Genomic DNA, 23,536 nt, shown 5'->3' on the forward strand with positions numbered 1-23,536 from the left:
CTGCAGCCCGTGTCCTCTCCCACACCAGGCTTCGTGACCCTATCACCCCCATCCTCATCCGACTCCACTGGGTTACCATCACACAGAGGATACAGTTCAAGATCCTGGCCCTCACCTTCAAAGCCCTCAACGGCCTTGCTCCCCCTACCTCTGTGCCCTCCTACCAACCTATCCACTCCCTCCACTCGGTAGGCAGACTGCTCAACGCAGGGCCAGGCAGGGGACTGCTCCACTTCCCCTGCCTGGTCCACCCCACCACCGATAAGTGGAAACAAGCTAAGAAATATTTGACTGAAAAAAGGATGACTGAATTATTTGACTGAAATGTAGGATAGTGGTTGATTTAAGTGGGTTATTCTCTTATTTATATTCATTAATGGCATAAAAGCTGCTGATTTCACTTTGGCGTTTTGGCCTTGTTTTTGGACTTTGCTGGCTTGCAATAATCGCAATTAGCTATTTTGTGAATATCGTAAAAATAAAATTGCTTTAGATATTCATGAAATTCGATGAAATTTGCAAATAGTGCACTGAATTGTTTGAATATTAAAAAGTAGACTCCATCAGCTTTGTAAATTTGGCTATTATTTAAAAGTCACACTATAAATCACCAGCAAAGCCCAGATGAAGAAGAACCACTCTGTGGTTTTGCAGTGTTATCTCAACTCCAAACACATTACATCACAACATGTATTACACAAGGCAACCTGATACAGAATTATCTACCCTGAAGCTTACTTTAGTGGATTAGGTCAAATGATAATTTGTGTGCTTCAGCCAGAATGGGCCGAAATGGGCTTAAGACCATTTAGTTTTATCCTTCACTTCATTTATTAACTGTATGCTTCTCTTCCAGGTTTCCAAACCTTGGGATCCTCCATGTTACTAAGAAGAATGTTGCCAGCACACTTGAACAACGAATGGTTCATGCTTGTATTATGGGATATAATAATGGAATCGTAATACATCCTGAAATAAATCACCGGCACATTGAAACTTGTAGTATGAGAGAACTTACAGGTTGGTTTGTAATGATAAGCATTTATAGTTAACACTTGTTTGGTCTCCAATTCCTTGTCCTTGGATAAAGATGGTAAAGAGAAATAGTCTCACGGAGGACATGGGTGCCTATTTGCCATTATTACTAAAGAAGTGTTTGAAATTTGATGGCATTATGCCTAGGGTTTTCTGCTTTTTACAAAGTTGAAAAACTAAACTGATTTTATTGAAAGGAATCTACACTAAATCCTGTGAAGCACTTTAAGAAGTCTTAATGATGTGATAAGGCGCTATTTGAAATCCAAGGATTATTACATAAAATACAGTATGATGATTAATCAAACTATAAGAAAATTTTGTGATTCTTATGAAATCTAGAATATTTAGAGAGAAGCAGCCAAAATGATTCCTGGAATTCAGAAGCCTGAAATTCCAACTAATCTTAGCTTGTAAAACCATTTTGATTGTGGAAAATTCTTAAATTGAAAGCCCTTTTTAAGAATTGCACAAAACAGTGTTCCAAACTAACATTAAATTTAATTTTCCAAAGATGATTCAGGTTTAAGTTCCAAAAGTCGATTTCAGGAAGTATATGTCTACCCAGAGTATAATTAACAACTGGAACAAATTGAGGCCAGGACACTGGACTCATTTAAAACAACACAGCTTGATGCTGTGATGGGAAGATGGTATAGGTTGGTATTCTGGATAATTGAGATCAAATGGGGTAAAGGACCTTCTTCTTCCAAATCTCTGTGTTGATCACTTGTGAACTTTCCGCAAACTTAAATGTCAAGAAAAAAATTAGTAGCTGACTATTTCCCCCATGGAACTTACCAGCCTGTGTGAAATTTATGGCCTGAAAGTATTAGATCGGAAAGGTAAGGAAGTTCTATGTGGGATATTGTTAGAGACACTGTTCCTTTAAGAGCACTGTCACCTGGGTCTCACGTGCTTGTATCACAGCCAGTTTGTGGCAATCATGAACAGGTGGTTTCCTGTTTCTCGATCTACAGAAAGTGGCACACAGATGACTGTATATTTTATTATCTCAGTATATCTCTTCCTTTATTCTCACATGTACAGAGAGAAGGTTTTTCAAATAGAGTTCGCTAAGTATCAGAAGTGTAAATTGACCCTGGCAAACTATTGGTCTTGATTGTCACAAACCTCGCCCTATACTCAGGAAGGGGAATACAACATATTACACCTTCATCAGTTACAAATCAAACCAGTAAACAATACTGAAAAATAATACTGAAATTATAAAATACTGAAATAATACGGTAAATAATACTGAAATTAAAAGAAAAGGAAATAATGTGCAAAATAGCATCCTCCTTTCCCAGGTTCCTAATAAATAGCTTCTACATGGTGCAAACAAGCATACTCAGATATTCAAGAAACAAATCAAGAAAATCAAACCAATTGTATTTTTATAACATGAGTGGCGCTGATGTGAGACAAATAGGTGCTTTGCTGGGCCTCTAACTTTTGACCTAATGAAATAAATCACGTTCAGCTGATGCAGTGAGAGACACCTCATTACCTTAAAGGTTAAATTCTGTCCATAGGATATGCTTGATTGTTCTGTGTATAAACTATTTATGAGGAATCTGGGAAGAGGAGGAAGCTATCAAGTACTGTATATTTTACTATCTCAGTATAGCTCTTCCTTTATTCTCACATGTACAGAGAGAAGGTTTTCCAAATAGAGTACACTGATACCGTTCTGACATTCTTTAGTTCATAGCAGATCTTTTAAATCCAATTCCCCTTCTTCATATCCCTTAATAACCTTACTTCCCAAGGATATATTTCCTTTTTGAACATCACAAGTAATGGGATCTATAGCTTTCTGTAGCCCGTGCACCTCACATTCTCACAACACTTTGTGTTAAGACATAGTCTATCCACTTGTTCAGCTCAAATCAGTTCTGCGTCTACAGCCTTCTGAGGCAGTGCACTGCTGTGTTCGCCTACAAAGTCACTATACGTAACAGCGAATCGTTTAAAGCACTTTTAGACGTTCCTCTCGATGTGAAATCAAATATAAGCATTATTAAGAATTATCAGTATTATTTACTAATTTAATTTGTAACTGATGTAAGTGTAATTTTAAGATTGTTTGCTTGCCTTGAATCCCTCTGCCAGAGAGAGAGTCTGCCCCGATCTAGCTTGGCAGTTCCCTCCTTTTAAAATGTTGAATACCTCAGATCTTGGCTGAATAAAACCAAAGTTTACCCAACCTGTCCTTGTCACCAATGAAATATTGTGACGTCGCCTGCGCTCTGGCTTGTGTTTTGTAGAGTACATGTAATGCAGATGTGTAACATTTACTTGCAGAACGTGAAAGGGAACTGATCCACCAAGCGTCCATACAGCAGGCGAAAGAGATGGACCTCAGTGTGGTGCGACTCATGTTTACAGCCCTACTTCCAGACAGCAGTTGTCGTTTTACACGAAGATTGGAACCTGTAATATCCGACCCGATCTACGACAGCAGTAAGTGGCCCTGTACCCTTTAACACCAATATGTTATGTTATGCCTGTTGCCCCTTTCTTGTTCACCTTGTGTGCTCTCTTCCATGCAAATTTCAGAAGTCTTTTTGGGGGGAGATTGCCACCAAGTGCTTGCATGTTACAGGCTGTGAGTTGGCCTCCTCTGTTGACCTTTTACCTGGGTCTGTGAAAGGGGAGAAATGTGTGTTTCTGTCATGCTGCAGGGCTGCTCTTCAGTTACAATTGGACCCCTTTGCGGCAAAAAGTGGTTCTGTGGCACTTTGATTTATTCCATGGGTACAATATGAGAGAAAGACAAAGGGACGGTCATTCTGTCCCTTCTCCCTTCCTCTCTATCCACTGGGGGAAAGATGTGCAGATATAATACGAGAACCTCAAAGCACGTTTATCCCCTTCACAGACTACGTTCTCAAAGGCCCCAACCCATAGACATGGTTACATCCCATGGAGTATTTGTTCCTCTCAGTCTGACTAAAATGTGCTCGGCAGCCATTTGCAAAGCATGCTTGCTGGCCTTTGACTAGTCCATGAGCCACTCATAGAAAGACAGCCTTTAACCAGATACAATGCCTTTTGGAATTGATCATCTTATAAATATCACAAATCAGAGAGCTTCTGATTGTCACAAAACAGACATCACATTAACACAAGGAATGCACATTATAAAGATTGGATATTGAACCCATTTTTTAAGAGACGTTCATTCAGCTCCAGCTCACGATTTCCCCAGGGTACCATGTTTAACTTTCTAACTCACTGTTTGTAACACAGTCATGACCTTGGCACTTAGTGTTATCCTTCAGCAATGGGAAGAGCTGTGGGTAAAATGACTAAAATCGATCTCAGAAGTAATGAGAACAGCAATGAAGTCATAACAAGTGTTAAAGTAATCCATGACTCGTTCTCTTCCTGGTGTTGTTTTGGCTCAGTTGGTAGCATCTAGCCTCTGAATCAAAGTTTGGGAATAATTCCCACATCGGGACATGATAGTCTAAAATGAAACTCCAGTACAATGCTGGCGAGTGCTGCTTTGTCAGAGATGCTGTTGTTTGGATGACAAATATAAACTAAGATCCTGTAATATAAACAAGCGTTCTGGGACACTACCCTGAGTGATGGGCACTATATAGATGCAAATTATTGTTGTTGTTGTCCTGTCTGCTTGTTTTCCAAGTGAGCACTAGAGATGCCTTGATGCTATTCAAAAAGAGAAAAACAAGGTGAATCCAATTAATCCTCCAGATTAGTTAGTCATACACGTCATGGTTGTTTGTGAGAGAAACCCTGTATATAAAACAGCTGTGATATCTAATAAAAATAGTCACTACACTTGTCAGTAATTACTGTGAATCACTTTGAGCCATTTTAAAGTGATAACGAACTATAAAACTTTCTTTCTCCTCCCCAAAGGAATTACTATGATTTTTTTAAAATATTACAGAGGCCCCAAATGCATCAAATCTACGGATTGTAAGAATGGACAAGACTGCAGGCTGTGTGACAGGAGGAGATGAAGTTTATCTACTTTGTGATAAAGTCCAGAAAGGTATGTTTCCTCCATACAGGGGAGTACTGGGATTTTACATACTGGTATCCAGTTTGTTGATAAGAAGTCACACAAACATAGGCACTCTGGGATCTGATGTACTCCTGCAGTGGACCTCATGTGGGTCTGCAGGAATTCTAACAATTATTATTATTGCTGTGATTTTATTTTTCTTGGCACATATATAATAACAATAATAATATAGCGCCTCAAAACGCTTCATAGAATACACTGTAAAGTGGATTGACTGTATACCTTGTAGGCAAAGCGCAGCATACACAGCAGTGACCCACAAACAGTTGTAGACTGAGTGACTAAATTATTATTTCTTTTAAGGGGTGACCCCTGGAAAGTGATCAGCCAATTGACTAACAACCAGGTTCCTATTTACTGCTAGATAAACAGAGGCATGTGGAGTAAGCAAACTTGCCTAAGGTTTCGCCCGACCGGGAATCAAACCCGGATCCTCTTGCTTACGAGGCGAGTGCTCTAACCAATAGGCTACAGGACCATGATATTCATCCATATTCATTCAAAACATAAGTGGTGGGAATGTTTCTGTTTCTTCTGAGACAGGCTTTTAATAAAGTGAGAGAGAGAGGAGGGTGACACTGTGTATGTGGGGAGAGGAGGCTGGCACGGTGTATGGGGAGAGGAGGCTGGCACTGTGTAAGTGGGGTTAGAAAGGATGTATTATGGGGTAATGTAACTCTTGAGAGAAGGAGGTTTTAGCTGATGTTGTACATAGTATTGGTTGCAATTACCTGATTCGATTCTGTTTTGAATCTGCAGTGAGGCTGGTTAGTACGGATGTTCGGCTCTCGACTGTTTCTAGTCTATGCCGCAGTATTTCTGGTGGGAAAGGAAAAGGATAGATTTATTTTTACAATACATTATTTTAGGTTGATTCCACTTACTTGGGTAATTTCATTCTGCAACTGATGGTTAAGGATTTGCCTAAAAGAATTTGTTGAATTTGAAGCCTCTCTCTCTCTCCTTCAAAATCCTCAAATCTCCTGGCTCCTTCCTCACAGACATCTCCTCTCATCCCTGTCCCTGTAGCCTCAATTCACAAAGACATATGAACTGACCTTGTGAAGATTTGATTCAAGATTCTATGTATTTTCCCTTCACCAAAATGGTTTATATAGATTAAGAGGAATTAAATTGAGATATTGAGATGTGTTTGACAAGTGCAGTCCACATAAAAGGCAGATTTCTGTGAACACACCCTTGTATCTTACACCTGAATGGCAGTGAAGTATGAAGCTTTGAGGAGCAGTAAACACGTGGCTGACAGTAACTGGTTGGGATTCCCCGGTGACGGTATTGGGGGAATTTGGTTGCGTTAAAGAACCACGTTTGTTTGTTGGTGGCAATTTCCGCCTCTTTGTATTTTTCTTGGTTTACCGACTTAGCAGTACTGGGGCAGCAGAATCAATAAAATAAGTATTTATATTTATGGGGACTTTTTGGTGAAACTTTGAAAAAATTTAAGAATTAAATATGAACTATAGTCAGCCATTTTTTAAAAACAAAAAAACACAAGTAAGACATTAACCTTTGCAATGTTTTGCTCTCCACACTTTTTCGTATTTTGTCAGTTTTCGGAAATCCAAATAGTTGTTTTGTGACGATTGTCGATTTGAAAAGATATTGAAGTGTTTGAAAGGGAGCAGAGAAGAGCGACAACAATGATCCTGAGACTTGTGGTGAAAGGCAGAAAGAGCTGAACCCGTTCTCATCGAAAGAAGAGAATTGAGTGGGATGTGACCCACGTGTATTAGACTTTGACTTAGACCTGGATGGGTAAAATTCCGTTCAACTTTACACGTAGAATAGACTATCAATGAAAGCATTTGTTGCTGCACAAGATTAATTCCTGTAGGAACTAATAAGGCTAACTAAGTAACTACCTGAGAGGGAACAAGGATGGTTGCAAACTGAGATAACCAAACATTCCACCGCACAACATGGACATTTCATCCTGACGTGAAAGGCAGTTAATTATTCTTTGCAGTTGTTTCTGTGCTCCCGGCATCAGAGTGGAGTGAACACAATGTTATCAGTAAATAGAGAGGAACACTATTATAATTGCCCTTCATTACAGTGCTGTTTCACTTTTAATGTGGGTAGGGAATTCAACCTGCCATTTTGTGACAATAATAATAATAATAATAATAATCCTTGCATTTGATATAGCGCTTTTCACGTCGGGAGGACATCCCAAAGCGCTTCACAGAACACACTGTAAAGTGAATTGACTTTTTGTGGGCGAACGCGGCAGCCAATTGCGCACAGCAATGTCCCACAAACAGTCGTAGATTGAAAATGACCAATTTATTATTGTTTTTGGAGGGATTATTATTAGGCTCTGTGTGGAGTAAGGAAACTTGCCCAAGGTTTCGCCCTGCCTGGAATTAAACTCGGGTCTCTCGCTTGCAAAAGCGAGTGCTCTAACCACTGAGCTACAGGACTCCACAAAGGTAGTGCTTTAAAACCACTCTGGTTGCACCACGCACCAAAGCATGAAAAACCTGTGCTTACAAGAATAGATTGGTTCGGTTGTGCATTGTGACAGTGAGCAACCTGACCTGCGCACGCTAGTTATGTTGGTAGATAAGCTCTGATTTCCTGCACACCTTCCCGTGATGTTATGAACCCTGAAGCACTGACCAGCAGCAGCTGTTTAGTGGTCCTGTTTGTAATGTGGTTGGAACTTTCTGGATCCCAACAATTGTCTTATACCAGAGTTCCCCTGTATTATAAAGTTCACAAGGTCACAGAGTGTGGTCCAGATAAAGAAGGCCCATTTTACCTCATCCCTTTTTACCATCCACCATCACAGCATCAAACTTTTTTAATTGTGTCCCATGTCTTGGCCTCAACCATCCTTCCTGGTAACCTGTTCCAGTTATTAATTACACTCTGGGTAAAGAAAACTTTCCTCTTGACTGTCCCTAAGTTGCTCCTTGTAACTCTAAACCTAAGGTCTCTTCTGCTATCGTCTTCTGGCATCTAAAATTATTGTTCAGGGTTTACTTTTGCAATCCCATTTAAAGTCTTATATACATTATAAGGTCCCGCTAAGATGTCTTCTTTCATGACTGAAGAGCCCTAGCTTGTTTAATCATTGTTCACGGCAGTTTGTGGGATATTACTGTGCACCAGTAAGCTGTAGTGTTCACCCACAAAAATACAGGCATTCCACTTTGCAGTAAATTCTATGAAGAACTTTGAGACTCCTCCTGACGTGAAAATCAAATGTAAGGATACTATATCAAACATAAGAATTATTTTTACTAGATGCTTCTAACATTGATGATCATCCTCTCTGCTCTCCTCTGCACTGCCACTAGGTCAGAGGTGGGCAATTATTTGGGCTGGCGGACCACTTCACGAGTTTTGGTAAGCTTCGCAGGCCACAAACTTAATATAGATGCAAATGCTTAATAATAGCTCAAAATCAAGTCTTACACTTGTACATGCATAAAATAAAGTCTATACAATTGACATTCATTAAAATTAGGTTGAATAGAAACAACTCATTGAGCAGACATTTATTCAATATTTATTCATTTATTCACATTTTGATGAGAATGTGAGAAGCTCACTCAATGGGAAGAATGACAGTGCTGATGTGCGTTAACCAGACAACTGAAGTCAGGCATCGTCTCCGTTGTTGCAATGCGGAGTACTGCTGCAAGGTGGTCATAAGTCATCACAGATCTATGTTTTAATTTATTGAATTTCAGCACAGAAAATGTCTCCTCGCCTATGTATGTTGATCCAAACAGCACAAGAATCCTCCGGGCATGAGCCTTTATTTTTGGAAAGGTATATTCATTAAGAGAGGTGTAAAAACTGGGAAGCGGCACTGATTTGAATTGCTCCACAAGCAATGGATCACATTGCTCGAGTTGGAGGTCAAATGGAGCTTTATCAACATCAAATGAGAAAGATGAAGAGATCAAAGACAGGTCATTTTCGATCAAATTGAAATCCTGGAATCGGTGAGAAAATTTGTTATGTAAGTCAAGTAGTGATCGCAAACAGTAATCTGCAGCAAAGTTGGAAAGTGGGCGAACTGCCTGTTTCCTATCTGATACGATAAAATAAATAATTTTGTCATAAATGACTTGACACTGCAATACAAATCGTGCACAAAGGCCCCCTTCCATTGCAGTTTTGAATTCAGTTCATTCATGTGGTCCATGATATCATGGCAAATGCTAAATCAGCGAGCCAATTCACATCATTCAAATATGGGAAATCCGAATCTTTTTGTTTCATGCCCAAAAATAAATCAATCTCTGTTCTCAGTTCCCACACTCTTTTCAAGACCTTTCCAAAACTAAGCCATTTTACATTTGTGCGATACAGAACATCCGTGTGCTCGGATTCCAATTCCTCAAGCAGAGTTACAAATTGCTGTAGTTTAATCCTCTTGCTCGAATGTAGTTAACCACTTTCGTAACTGTGTCCACAACATTGCTTAGTTTTAGAACACTCTCACAGAGGACCTCTTGGTGGATAATGCAGTGTAGAAAAACAATATTCTGTTCTGGATTTGTTTCTTTGACTTGATCTTGAATTCTTTTCAGTAACCCAACATTTTTGCCTGTCAGATTTGAGCTGCCATCGATGGTCACATTCACCAATTTTTTCCACTCCTAATTTTAAGATACACTTATTTACTGCCTCCAAAAAGTCTTCTCCAGTTGTCGTATCTTTCAATGACTGCATTGATGCCAATTCTTCTGTGAGCTCAAATGTTTGGTGATACCTTAAATAAAAATGATCAACTGGGCTGTGTCTTTGACATCACAACTCTCATCAAGTGCTAGTGAAAAACATGCAAAATTCCTTACTTTATTTTTGTAACTGCAGATACAGCTTCTCAGAGATATCCTCAATACATCTCACAATAGTTCGCCTTGACATGCTAATGTTCTCGAACTGGTTTTTCTTGTCTGGGCATAAAATCGAGGCAGAGTCAACCATACATTCCTTTATAAATTCTCCTTCAGAAAATGATTTGCTGTTTTTGGTGATTTTGTGCACAATCACGTAACTCACTCTTGTAATCTCATCCTGGGACACAAATTGTTTTGTGAAAATGCTTTGCTTTTTTTGCATTTGAACAACCATCTCATCAGCTTTCCTCCTTTTTTCTTCGGCAGAAACATTCTTATATTGGCAAGCATGTTTGCTCTCAAAATAGCGATTCAAGTTGTAGTCTTTGAGCACTGCTACACTTTCTTTGCAAATTAAGCAGACAGTTTTTCCACCCACACTGGTAAAAAAATATTTAGAAGTCCATTTTTTGTTGAATATTCGGCCTTCAGCTCCACTTTCTGCTTCTTTGATAATCTCATTTCGAATTAACGTCCCCTTCAGTGAAAAGTATTGCCGCGAGTGTTTGAAAATTTGCTGATCCGTACATTTTTGACGTCAGCCTGACTCAACACTTAAGGGAGTGTGCGCACAACTAAGCAATGTGATTGGCTGATGTTCCCGGTCAGATTCAAATGCGAAATTTGTGTGACTTTCTGGGACTGAATGAACTGTAATTTTTTCTATCGCTAGACACAATGAGGGCCGTATAGAATCATTTGGAGAGCCGGATATGGCCCGCTGAACGTTTTTTGCCCACCCCTGCTCTAGGTTCTGGGTAGCCCCGGTGACCAGTCGGTATAGTGACATGAATTTGGCAGTGTCCTGTTTGCATTGTTTCTGCTGTTTCACACTCCTCTGACATTGTTTCTTATTTACTTCCTATATGTAGTATCTTCTATTTATCTATTAATAGGGGAATTCTGTAGCTCAGTGGTTAGAGCACTCGCCTCACAAGCAAGAGGACCTAGGTTTGATTCCCGGGCAGGGCAAAAGCTTAGGCAAGTTTCCTTACTCCGCATGCCTCTGTGTACCTAGCAGTAAGTAGGAACCCGTTTGTTAGTCAATTAATCGATCGCTTTTCCAGGGTAATAATCCCTTCAAAATAAATAAAAATAAATAATAATAATTTGGTCATTCAAATGTTTTCTCCCCTTGATGCTGTGTACTTGGGAAGCAGTTTGCCTTGCCTTATGCTTTGAGTTCCACAATCTGATGAGTGTGTTCTCTTTGTCAGATGATATCCAGGTCCGTTTCTACGAGGAGAATGAAAATGGAGGAATTTGGGAAGCACTTGGAGATTTTGGGCCCACTGACGTTCACCGTCAGGTCAGTGAGAGAAGCACAACGCCCTGCTTTTAATATCTTTACACTTGGTGGCTTTCCCCCTTAACTAAAGTCATCTTACAAGTAAACAAAAGATGTAGTGTTGAGAAGTGTTTCAAAGTACAGATTTTATTGAATGGATTCATGAATGCTTGTCAATCATTACTTTCCCCCATGTTTCCTTAGTGTAGAAGTGCTGACTTATTTCACACAAATTAAAATCCTTGCAGTTGATATAGAGCCTATAAAGTGAAAGTTTCAAATAATCATGCAATAATTAACTGTTAAATGTAGTGACTGTGTATTTGTAAGCAAATGTAGAAGCCAATTTCATTGCAACAATGTCCTACAAAAAGCCAGGAGGTGAACGACTGATTTATCTAGAGGACTGTTGCCCAGGAGACACTCGCTGCTTTTTTTTATATAAATACTGTAATGTCTACCTGAACCGAAGGATAGCACCTCCAATAATTCAGCACTCCCCCAACAGTACACAGTAGATTCAGCCTGCATTCCTGACATAGAGTTTGAACCCACAGCTATCTGACTCTAGAGGTGAGAGTGCTACCAACTGAACTAGGCTGCAGGCTGATGCTTGAAATCTGCCACCCCTCCCCTGGTGAAATCTGACCCTCCCTCAAGAAATCTGCTCCACCGGGGCATGTTACAGAGACATCACATTAACTTTGTAAAATGCCTACGTTGAGTTATAAATTGTGGTATTCCTTAATGGCATAGCTGAGTAAGAAATCTCATTCAATAAGCATTGATCTTTGTAAGTAATTGGTTGGGAGGCAGGAAACAGAGAATAGGGACAGAATGCTCCATTTGTCCCTCTTCTCTCTTTCCTGCCTCCCAACCAATTACCAAGCCACGTCACAAGATTACCTCCGATTTCATGCGCTTTCACCTTTGCTAATAATCTCTTATGCAAAACCTTATCAAGTGCCTTCTGGAAGTCCATATAGACGACATCCATAGACACTCTCTTATCCACCATGTTAGTGACCTCCTCAAAAAATTCAATTAGGATCATCAGACATGACGTATCCTTCGCAAACCCATGCTGACTCTCTTTGATTAACTTGTACTTGTACAAATACTCAGTCACTCTGTCCCTGATGAGAGATTCCAATAACTTCCCCACAACTGAAGTTCAGCTGACAGGTCTGTACTTACCTGACTTAATTTCTCCCTCTCTTCCTTCTTAAATAATGGAGTGACATTTGCAATTCTCCAATCCAAGTCATAATTCCTGAATATAGAAAGTTTGGAAAATTATGACTAACGCATCTGCAATTTCCTCCCCTACTTTTAATACCCTGGAGTGGAATCTTATCAGGTCCTGGAGATGTGTCCATCTTAGTCCCATTATTTTCTTCATTACCATTTATTTATTTATATTAAATTCATTTAGTACTTCTCTTTGGTTTATTTCTAGGTTCCCTTGTACCGCTGGTATTTTGTCCTCTTCCTCTACTGCGAAAACAGAAGCAAAGTATTAATTCAACAAGTCTGCCATTTCCTTATTGTCCATTATAGTCTCACCTACATCTGACTTTAACGGACCCTCGTTCCCCTTTACCACTATCTTTCTCTTAATATATTTATAAAAACTTTTACTCTTGCCCTTGATATCATTTCAAATTTTTTCTCATATTCCCTTTTTGCACTTGACGACGTGATAAGGTGCTACATCAAATGCAAGGATTATTATAATTATAATTTTTGATTGGCAGGACATAGCAAGTGCTGATCCCCAGGGGTCTGTACTGGGGCCTCAGCTTTTCACCATGTATATATGTATATATATATATACACATATATATATATAAATGACTTGGATGAAGAAATAAAGAGTATTGTATCAAAATTTGCAGATGGGACAAAGATAGGAGGTACAGTAAATTGTGTAGATGGGAGCAGGAAGATACAAAAAGTCTTAGATTAAGTGAGTGGGAAGAACTGTGGCAGATGGAATTCAATGTGGGGAAATGTGAAGTCATCCACTATGGATCCAAAAATAGCAAAACAGAATATTTTCTAATTGGTAAGAAACTGAGAACTGTGGAAGAACAAAGGGATTTGGGTGTCCACATACACAAATCATTAAAAACAAGCTCACAGGTACAAAACGTTATCAAAAATATTATAATGTTTTTGATGTTGGCCTTATCTCAAGGGAGCTTGAATGTAAAGGAGGACACATGTTGCTTCAACTACATGGAGCCTTGGTCAGACCCCATCTGGGGTATTGAGTTCAGTTTTGGGCATCGCACCTCAGGAAGGATATATTGGTGATACCAGGGCTTAAAGGGTTAAGTTATGAGGACGGGTTCCATAAGCCTTGTCTGTATTCCCTTAAGTTCAGAAGGTTGAGGGGTGAGCCAATTAAGGTTTTTAAAATAATAAAGAGATTTGATAAGGTAGATACAGAGAAGCCATTTCCTCTGGTGGGGGAATCCAGAACAAGGGGCATAATCTTAAAATGAGAGCTGGGCCATTTAGGAGTGAAATCAGGAGGTAGTTTTTCACCCAAAGGGTAGATGAAATCTTCCCCCAAAAGGCTGTGGATGATGGATCCATTCAAATTTCAAGACTGAGGTGGATAAATATTTGTTAGGTCAGGGTATTAAGGGATATGGGACAAGGGCAGATAATTGGACTTGAGGTACAGATCAGCCATGATCTTATAGAATGTCGGAACAGGCTCCAGGGGCTGAATGTCCTGTTCCTGTGTTACTATGCATGGAAACTCAGTTTGGTTTGGATACTCTTAAGCATGGTGATGGGTTTCTGCATTTGTCAGACACCTGGCTAACCCAAAAAAAAACCTGGCATACACTGTAGCTGGGTGGGATAACAGTAAATTTAAGGGACTGTGTTAAGTAACATCTCAAATTGGATCCAATAGCTGACGCTGTCATCAACAGAGGTGGAATTTTTACAATTTTGAGAAGCAAGTATTAAAGATAGAGGTTTATCCAATCTGTTTAGCTATCACAACATACACTGTGGCCAGAGATCTCTGCAGGGAGCGGGTCCTTCCAGTGGTTGTGAAGCCAGTGCACTTTTGTGAAATAGCTATGAATTCAATTTAGTTCTCGTGCTGGTGGATCAATAGTGGCACGTTGCCATTTCAGATCTTCAAACAATGAAGTTACACATTTGAATGCACAGATTATTTATAATCAAGTCTTTTCTCTTGCAGTTCGCTATAGTTTTCAGAACTCCAAAATACCGGGACTTGACTATTTCCAAGCCCGCTTCTGTATTTGTGCAGCTTCGCAGACGATCGGATAATGAGACGAGTGAACCAAAGCCATTTACATACTACCCACAGATCAACGGTAACTGAACTAAAGAAACTGTAAAAGGTTTTCTCTTGACTGAGGGTTTTCTTAATTCTATTTCAAAACTGGTAGCATTTTTTTTTCCTTTTTCAAACACTCAGAATAATGGGAAATTATGGTATTTAATTTTTCAATTATGAAGCATATTGTAGCATATTTTCCTTTATTTACTCTTTTGTTTTTATTGGTTCACTTACAAAATACACAGTTACAGCACTTCCCAGTGTACTCTGCGAAGTACTTTAAGTCGTCCTCCTGACGTGAAAGGTGCAATTGTATATCAAATGTAAGGATCATTATTATAAAATATTTATTTTTTGAGGAAATAGAAACTTGATTGTTACTTCAATGTAATATTTAGGCAAGTTATATAAAATAATACACCAGGGTTTTCGATCTTCCTCTAGATGTCTTGTATCAGTAGAGATCGATTACAGATGTCCAGAGGTTGGTTTTGTGCTGCTTCTTTATAGAAAATAACAGCACAACGTCTTACGTATCAGCTGGACTATAATGTACCTTTTTACCTCCCTCTCATCCTATTCTTCACCAGACAAAGAGGAAGTACAAAGGAAACGGCAGAAACTGTTGCCCAATTTCTCAGATCATTTTGGAGGTGGAGGTGGTGGTGGAATGTATGGAGGAGGAGGCGGAGCAGCAGGAGGAGGAGGTGGTGAGTACAAAGGGGCTAATAGAGAAACGTACTCGTTACCCTCCTCTAAGGTTTTGAAGGAAAGTTTTTGAACACAAGGAGAGCAGCATTTTTGCATCTTATGTTAACCAGCAGAGAGGGGCCACTTCTCTTTTATGTGGGAGTTACTTAAATCTGCAAAATTGCTATTTTTAACATCATTCTTTTGACGTAATGTCTTAAAATTCACCCTTCCACAGCTGGATTCATGTACTGGTCATATTTATAAGCCTAACTGATCTGTTGATGCACTTTAGTAATGATGAAAGGACATTTTTTTGTGTGGTCAACTGGTGTCTGACACATGTGGAAACCCATCACCATGCTGAGAGGCATGCATAGAATTTCCAGTCTGCTTTGGATACCCTTAAGCATGGTGATGGGTTTCCAAATGAAAAAAAAGCAGTAAGGAGCTGCCCATCACAAGTTCAATCACTATTATGTGGCTGTGCACAGCTCATAGTAGATCACGGCATATTGTCAGTCAGATTCCGTGAATGGGTGTTTTTCAATAAATACATATAGAATATATTGTAAACTCAATCCCCATGTGTGCGATTTCATTCAGTACTGGACAGCAGCAGGATCATTTTAGTTTGAGAGGTTTTTCTTCCACCTGTGTGAAACTACCCTGTATGCACTACATAAATGCAAGTTGATATTCTTGTATTTCATTTCAATATGATATTAATTTCTCTGGCTTTCTCCCCACCGCTCAGTGTGGATCCATTTAGTTCTCGTTCTCCCCCACCCCACCACCCCACCCACTCCCAGTTTAGTGCCCAGCCAGCAGTGCTTTAACACACTTTAGAAATGTAAAATGTATTGCTTTACATTATCAGAGCTGCTGTCTTGGAAGATAAAATGTTAAAGTAAGGTCCTAACTGCCTGTTCAGGTGGATGTTAAAGATCTCTCAACAGTATTTCAAAAGAGAAGGGTTTTTTTTCTTATGTCTTGGCCAATAATCCTGCAGATAAAGTATCATTCAACTAATTCTGTTTGTGGGACTCACCTGATACAAAAGCCTGTTGTATTTACCAATATCTAGAATATGTCACAACATTTTACAGTAATTAATTTGAAGTTTTTTGAGGCATCTCAAAGTGAAGAGGTGAGATTAAATAAGCAACTTCTTTTTTTATGACTGGAAAATCGAAACCATTTCATCGTAAAATGTGCCGTATGGTTTCAGAATGTCTCGCAAGCAATGTTTTTGTTCAGCTGCAAATCTCTCAGAGTTGTATTACTATAGAGAAAGAGGAATTTTCGTAATACTTTCTGGTATAGCTACCCGACCCACTGGCTCTTTTGCATTCCGGGCGGTGGTGGGGGGATAACCTCACAGACCAAAAATGTGTGGTTGCTGTCCAGGTCTGAGCGCACCAGCAACCTCATAGATTGAACTGTAAACTTAGACATCATCCTCTACCACAGGATTCCTACACTGCTCACATTTCTAACCATCAATGTGAAAATAGTCTCTTGAAATATGCCTCCTGAATGGTGGTGATGCTGCTGTCAAGGTTAATGTCACATTTTTGTACACTCGGTGTTTTAGAATGTGAGCACTCATACAATACTAATAATTTTGCAAAAAAAATCACAAAAACTGGCTTTTTGCCCAAAGGGAATCATTTCATGACCAGGGCCAAAAGGCTGGGTGATTCCTAGTGAAGTTTGAAAATGTGTCAAGAGCAGTATTTGATGCATTAGTATGCCTGAAGTTCAAAGTGATCGGTATTTAGATGTGAACTGCAGGTTTAAGTAAGATGACAACTAAGTGTTATTCTCTGATTATAGCTCTGATTTTCTTATAGGTTCAAGTTACTATCCTGGATTTCAAGGATATACCAACTTTAGTCCTTACCCATACCCACCTGGGGCTACAAACGCTAGTGCTGGAATGAAACATGGTAATGGGGCTATTATTGTTCCTTTATTCAAGCTTATATTTTTTTTGGGGGGGTCAGCCAGTTGTCTTGTCCAATGTGAAAACCCATCACCATGCATAGAGCATCAAAATCAAACTGAAAATTCCATGCATCCCACCTACACATGGAAATGTCTCTGTCCAGAATGGAATGCACACTCTCTTCCTGGAGGGACACAACCTACTCACCTAATTCCAGAGAATATTGGATGTACGTTGGCAAGAGGGAACCCCAGAGTGTACGTTGGGGTAACTGTTGGAGATTAACCAGCTAAAACCACATAGTTTGCCATTGACAGCACTGTCTGGCAAGCTTTCCCACTGCTTGTCCAGCTGGGATCACCCTACCCATTAGGGATTTGGCTTGCAGGGTTAACAGACTGATTTGTTAAATGGCAAATAGGCATTGGGCATGTCTGCTGTGAGGCTCACTCCGCCTTCAGGGGACTCGGTCAGTAAAGGCCGGAGCCCCCCCTTCCCATAGCCACTTCCTCTGTTTACTATAATTCCACTTCACTGCCTGGTCTAGCAGCTCAAAAAGGGAATTTAAGTGGAACCTCTTCATGCAGAGGGTGGTGAGAATGTGGAACTCACTGCCAGAAGCTGTGGTTGAAGCAAAAAGTAGCATTTATTTAAAAGGAAACTTAATTAAAGGATAAGAAATATGAGAGAGGAGATTGGGAGAGGGGAGGTGTGTGTGGAGTTAAACACAGCACGGACTAGTTGAGCCAAGTAGCCCGTTTCCATGCTGCATCTCTGGAATTTTATGTACATTAGAATTATTAGATGTAAATTTATAGCTTATGAAAATGTTTGTATGCCGCATTGACTGCAAACATTGAGTGTACATTAACCAGACGTTAAATTGGAGCAGAGGCATATTGCTAGGAGTGTTCAGTTTAAATATAAATGTGGGCAACATTTTAACATATTCCCTGGATATAAACAGCAATTGGCTGTCACAGTATTTGTAACATTGACCTTTTCTTTAAAGTACGGTACAGTATAACTAGCAGACCCTCTGTGAAGGAGTCTCCAATCTTGCCTGCATTCAGAGGCTGCTGTGGATCTTGATATCCTTCACACTAAAGAGTGCTTACCCAGTTTTTGCTTCTGTTTTAGCTGCCGGTTCCTCAATTGAGGACAATGGTGATGATGTGGGGACTGCTGGGAATGACTTTTCCAGTAATCCATCCGAATCGCAGGAGCAACCAAAGACCAGCGAGAGGCCCAGCCATTCAGATATCGAAGCAGAAACCACTGAACAAGGACTGCAGGCAGCTGGTAAGTAGACTTTCAAATAGTAAGCGTTGCTTTGCTGTCAAATTAAAGCTACAACTGGAGTGATTTGTTCAAACTGAGTGCCCATGACAAAAGCTGCACTGAGGGTCATGAATTAAGACAGAACTTTCAGATGCTGTCAGTCAACGGCATATTCAGTAGCTTTAAAAAGTATTTACTAAAAGCAGGAGAGTGATATTTTAAAGGGGAAGAAGCATTGCATTTCACACACATAGCACAAACAGGAGAACATTTTTAAGCAGAAAGAATGTGGGTGTGGCAAAGTGCTGAGGCAAGTCTGCACACATATCTCTTGAGGACAATCTGAAGTTCATTGTCTGGAAAATACCTCCATCGAGTTCACAAAGTGGAGCACTCAATTGGGATAACATTGGGATGACGTTTTCTAATGTTCTCAACTGCTTTAATATCACACACTGTGTTTGTTAGAGTGGTGGGTGTAACTGTGTTAGTATCACACTGGGTATGTTAGAGTGGTGGTATAACTGTGTTAGTATCACACTGGGTGTGTTAGAGTGGTGGTGTAACTGTGTTAGTATCACACACTGTGTATTAAGCTGATGTCATGACTGACACGGTGTTGGCTGTTTTGTTACAGACTGGTACTTTACTGAGCTGGCACTGAACCTGGCAGAACGCCACGCCAAAGCCCTGTTGGATTATTCCATCACCGGGGACGTGAAAATCTTGCTGGCTGTTCAGCGATATCTCACAACAGTTCAAGATGAAAATGGGGATGCGTAAGTAGAACACCTGATAATTGCTATCCTTATAGTGGAAAAACAAACTGCACAGCAAGTCCAGTCCTATGAGAGACAGTGAAGGTGTAGTGTGTGACTCTGCAGGATGACCTTTTATGTTGATGCTATAACACTATCTTTGTTTCCCCTGATGGAGAAGCACTGAGCTGGTGCTATACTGAGCTATACAGACACACACCAATGTGTTGTACCTGCTGTGTAAACCTGCAGGAAATGTTCACTCTGGGCTTTGTAATTCAGTTACTTTGTTCACTGATGTGGTCGCCTTGGTGACATTTAATGTGATTCATTTTTCTTTTTTGATTGTCAATACCTCACTCCAAAACCGCTGAAACCCTGATCCATGCTTTGTCACCTCTTGGCTGGACTATTCAAATGCCCTCCTCGCCGGTCTCCCCTCCACTACCATTCATAAAATCCATGTCATACAAAACTCTGGCACCCACATTCTCACCCGCACCAAACTCTGCTCCCCGATTACCCCAGTCCTTGCCAGACTGCAATGGCTGCCTGTCCCAGAGAGGATCGACTTCAAGATCCTCACTTGTCTTCAAATCCTTCCACTCCTCTGCACCCCCCTACCTCTCTGACCTCCTCTCTCCTCACAACAGTCCCCGTTGCCTTCGTTCCTCCGGGTCTGGCCTCCTCCTTGTCCCCCGAATCCTCCGCTCCACCCTCAGCGGCCGTGCCTTCAGCCACTATGCCCCGAGGCTCTGGAACTGCCTTCCTCACTCCCTTTGCCTGCCCCCTCTCTTCCCACTTTCAGGTCTCGGCTGAAGACCTTTCTTTTCAACCGCGCCTTTGATCACCTTACTCCCCCTCCCCTTGGCTCGGCCCCGGGGTGGAGGACGCTATATAAATCCAAGTTGTTGTTGTTGTTCAACCTGTTATCTGTGATACTGGAATCCATTTTTCCCTATAGAATCATGGTGTTACAGCCAGAAATCAGTGACTGCTGCCTTCCCTATTTCCCCTCTAACTACAAAGCTATAGGACTTCACAAATTATACTCCCTATCCTGTTAGTACTGTCTGGGGAATACCCCCATCTGCAGCTCCTGAAGGGAATCCCTCCATTTTCTGGTTACGTCTCTCTAGGAGTTACGGCGCACAATTGTGCTCATTGTGGAGATGCAGAGCTACACACTGCAGGGATGGTGTTGCACACAGTAGCCCAGCACTCCATAACACCACAAGATACTGGGACAAGTATATTTTCATCAGCAGTGTGTATCCTGTTTATGCACGTATAGTTACACATTTAAAACAGGGTTTGCATTGGAATGGAAGTTGTGTCTGGTAGCTAGGCTACCCTCTTTAATGCAGTGTACAGTAGAATACCATTATATAAAATCACCACACGCCTTGTAAAAGGACACAGAGTGCTTCCACATTGTGACGTCTCCCATGAAATGACCGTTGACGTCACTGCGCAGAAATCAACAGGTCGCCGTCGACTTCACTTCTTGCTTGCTGCCCATAGAGCACAAAACCAAGCTAAACACACATCTGTAGGGCATTGCCTTATGAGTGAAAACAGCGTTGTAAAGAGAGCGTTGACATTTGCTGCAGCATATATCAAGGGATACTTAGAAGCAGTCATTGAGATACAACTTACATTGTGGTTACCAAGCCGTGTCCTCAACAGAGATGTGGGATTGGTTCTATTTTATTGTTTGTGCAAGTCTTTGTAAATTATAATAATAATAATCCTTACATTTAGAAGGACGTCTCAAAGCCCTTCACAGGATATACAGTAAAGTGCAGTATCTGTGTGTTGCATAGGTGATTGTGTGAGGATAGTACCATTGAGACTAGTTTTGTGCTGCCAACACTTCAGAATGCTAAGGAAAGGGTTGCCTTGGTTATAGTAACATTTGCTGACTACAGATGACTCTTAACAGTGCATTTTCTCAGGCAATACTCTCCTGTTCGTGAGTTGAATTGTATAATGTCCGTATATGAAATAGCAGTGACATTCATCCCATGCTGCTTTAGACCATTAGTTGTACAGATGGCTGGTGGGGATTTTGGGACTACCTACTTTATTTCATTATTGATGATCTAACTTAAGTGACATGCTTATGAGCAACATCGAAAGTTCTGCAGCAACTCCCCACCCCTCCACGTCACCAACTGTAGCTGTGTGTTCAGCCACTATGCCCCTAATCTCGTCAACTCCCTGCCTCAATCCCTCCACACTCCTTCTTTATCTATCTTTAAATCCCACTTTAAGATCAGCCTCTTTCTCCGTGCCTATGGTCACCTCCTCATTCCCCCTTCTCCACTCTGCAGCACTCTAAGACATTGTCCTGCTTGAAGGGTGGGAAGAATCCTTGCCCCCAGGTAATTTGATGCCTCATGAAAGACCAAGGAACTGTGTAATACCCAGTTTAATCCACTTACAAGGAAGACAATTTTTTATACATTCTGGGGACTCCAAGATCATACCTAGGATTAGATCAGGTGAAGAACAACAACAGAGCATAACTGATAGGTCAAATGGCTTTTTTAATGTTCTGTAACCTTCTACCAAAGAAATATTATTGGCCTTATCCTCCAATATTAAATAACAACACACCCTTTCTCAGTATGATTTCTCTTTTTTAAATTCATCACCTAAATGCTGAAATATATTTTTTTGCTTTAAGAACATAAGCTAAATCAGGGATGAGGAAAAGGTGATGAACCCCTCTTACCCTCCCCCAAAGTTCATAAGCTGTAACTCTTAACTCTTCATCATGTCCTCTCAGTGAATTGAGTAACTCTCCAAAACTTGCCTCCACACAGCGAGTTCTTTCCATGACCCTGGGACAACAACAACAAGATTACATTTGTATAGCGCCTTTCACGTCGGGAGGACGACCCAATGGGACGGCAGAATGTGAGATGATAATGGAAGTTGTTCTAGGCTGATCTGTTCTCCTATCCTCATTCTGTTTCCTTGGGTATTTCCCAATTGCTTGTCAATCTTCTGAAAGGGTCACTTTCCAGCCTCACTTGTCAGTTCTGATGATGGCTTCCCCAGCAATTGTCAAACACTCAGCAAATGTTTATCTGTGCCTCTGATGTGGTGATTTACCTGTCGTCCATTTCCAGCCTTCCTCATGGTCAGCATCAGCCATCTGTTCTTCTGACTTTACTGAAGTCAGTAAAGTTAGTGAGGTCCTCGGATGGACCTCACCGGAGTTGGCCACAGCTCTGGCGGTGCAGCAGCTCTTACTCCACCCCTTGCCCCGTGCAACCACAAGTGAATTCCAATGGCCTGCCTCCCCTTCTGGTTATCTGCAGGGCATCTTCCCACACAGAATATGTGGAGAAGCTCCACAGGTGTCAGCCTGGTGCAGTGGTAGTGCTTTCACCTCTGAGTCAGAAGGTTGTGGGTTCAAGCCCCACGTTAGGACTTTGAATTCACATAGTCTAAGCTGACACTCAGTGAAGTGCTGGGATTCTATTGCGTTGCTGGAGGTACTATCTTTCAGTTGAGACATTAAACCAATGTTTAATGTTTAACATCCAGTTAACTGTCTGTTCAACTGGATGTTAAAGATCTCACAACATTATTCAAAAAGAGAAGAGAGTTTCTCCCAGTGTCCTGGCCAACAATCCCCCAAATAAAATTGGTCACTCACTTGATGGCTGTTTTGCGCTTTGGGATGTCCTCCCGATGTGAAAGGCGCTACACAAATGTAATTGTGTTGTTGTTGTGGAACATGGCTGTGTCACATTCACTTACATGTTATGATAAAATCCTATGAAGCGTTTTGAGACATCTTCCTGACGATCCTTATATCAGATATAAGGATTACTATTACTTTTAAATATGTGCGGTGATGACCTGACCAGCGAGATCGAGGCACACTGAAAACCTCCAGAGGTTTAACTGCTTTTTTACTGTTAGTTGGTGTCTTGTAGCTGGTTTGTATATGGAGGAAGTGCCCTGACTTTGATCTGGGAATACTGATTTATGGTACATACTGTGAATGCCATGATGTTCAATGGTTTGTTTCGTTTTTCCCAAATGACAGGGCTTTACACCTCGCAATCATCCACCTTCAACCGTTGGTGGCACAACAACTGCTACAAGTGATTGTCAGCATTCCCAACAACGAGATTGTGGACATGAGGAATCACCTCTACCAGGTACATCTTATTAGGTGTAGAGAGTTGACGGGGTGTATTCACGTGAAGAGTTGACATTAGGAAAGA

The 23,536-nt window shown here is 40.7% G+C and overlaps 1 protein-coding gene across 1 annotated transcript in view; it reads left to right on the top strand.

The window, feature by feature from the left end:
- LOC103177625 (nuclear factor of kappa light polypeptide gene enhancer in B-cells 1) overlaps positions 1-23,536 on the top strand; it is an 80,129-nt gene that overhangs the window by 42,860 nt on the left and 13,733 nt on the right. Inside the window, exons 7-16 of the mRNA XM_007891871.2 lie at positions 857-1,020; positions 3,346-3,504; positions 4,964-5,068; positions 11,202-11,293; positions 14,502-14,640; positions 15,197-15,316; positions 17,153-17,248; positions 18,388-18,549; positions 19,166-19,307; positions 23,356-23,470. Coding sequence (XP_007890062.2) covers positions 857-1,020; positions 3,346-3,504; positions 4,964-5,068; positions 11,202-11,293; positions 14,502-14,640; positions 15,197-15,316; positions 17,153-17,248; positions 18,388-18,549; positions 19,166-19,307; positions 23,356-23,470 — 1,294 coding nt within the window. The remainder of the gene's footprint in view (positions 1-856; positions 1,021-3,345; positions 3,505-4,963; positions 5,069-11,201; positions 11,294-14,501; positions 14,641-15,196; positions 15,317-17,152; positions 17,249-18,387; positions 18,550-19,165; positions 19,308-23,355; positions 23,471-23,536) is intronic.

This window comes from Callorhinchus milii, unplaced genomic scaffold (assembly GCF_018977255.1).
Source record: "Callorhinchus milii isolate IMCB2004 unplaced genomic scaffold, IMCB_Cmil_1.0 Scaffold1, whole genome shotgun sequence".
NCBI classification, from domain to species: Eukaryota; Metazoa; Chordata; class Chondrichthyes; order Chimaeriformes; family Callorhinchidae; genus Callorhinchus; species Callorhinchus milii.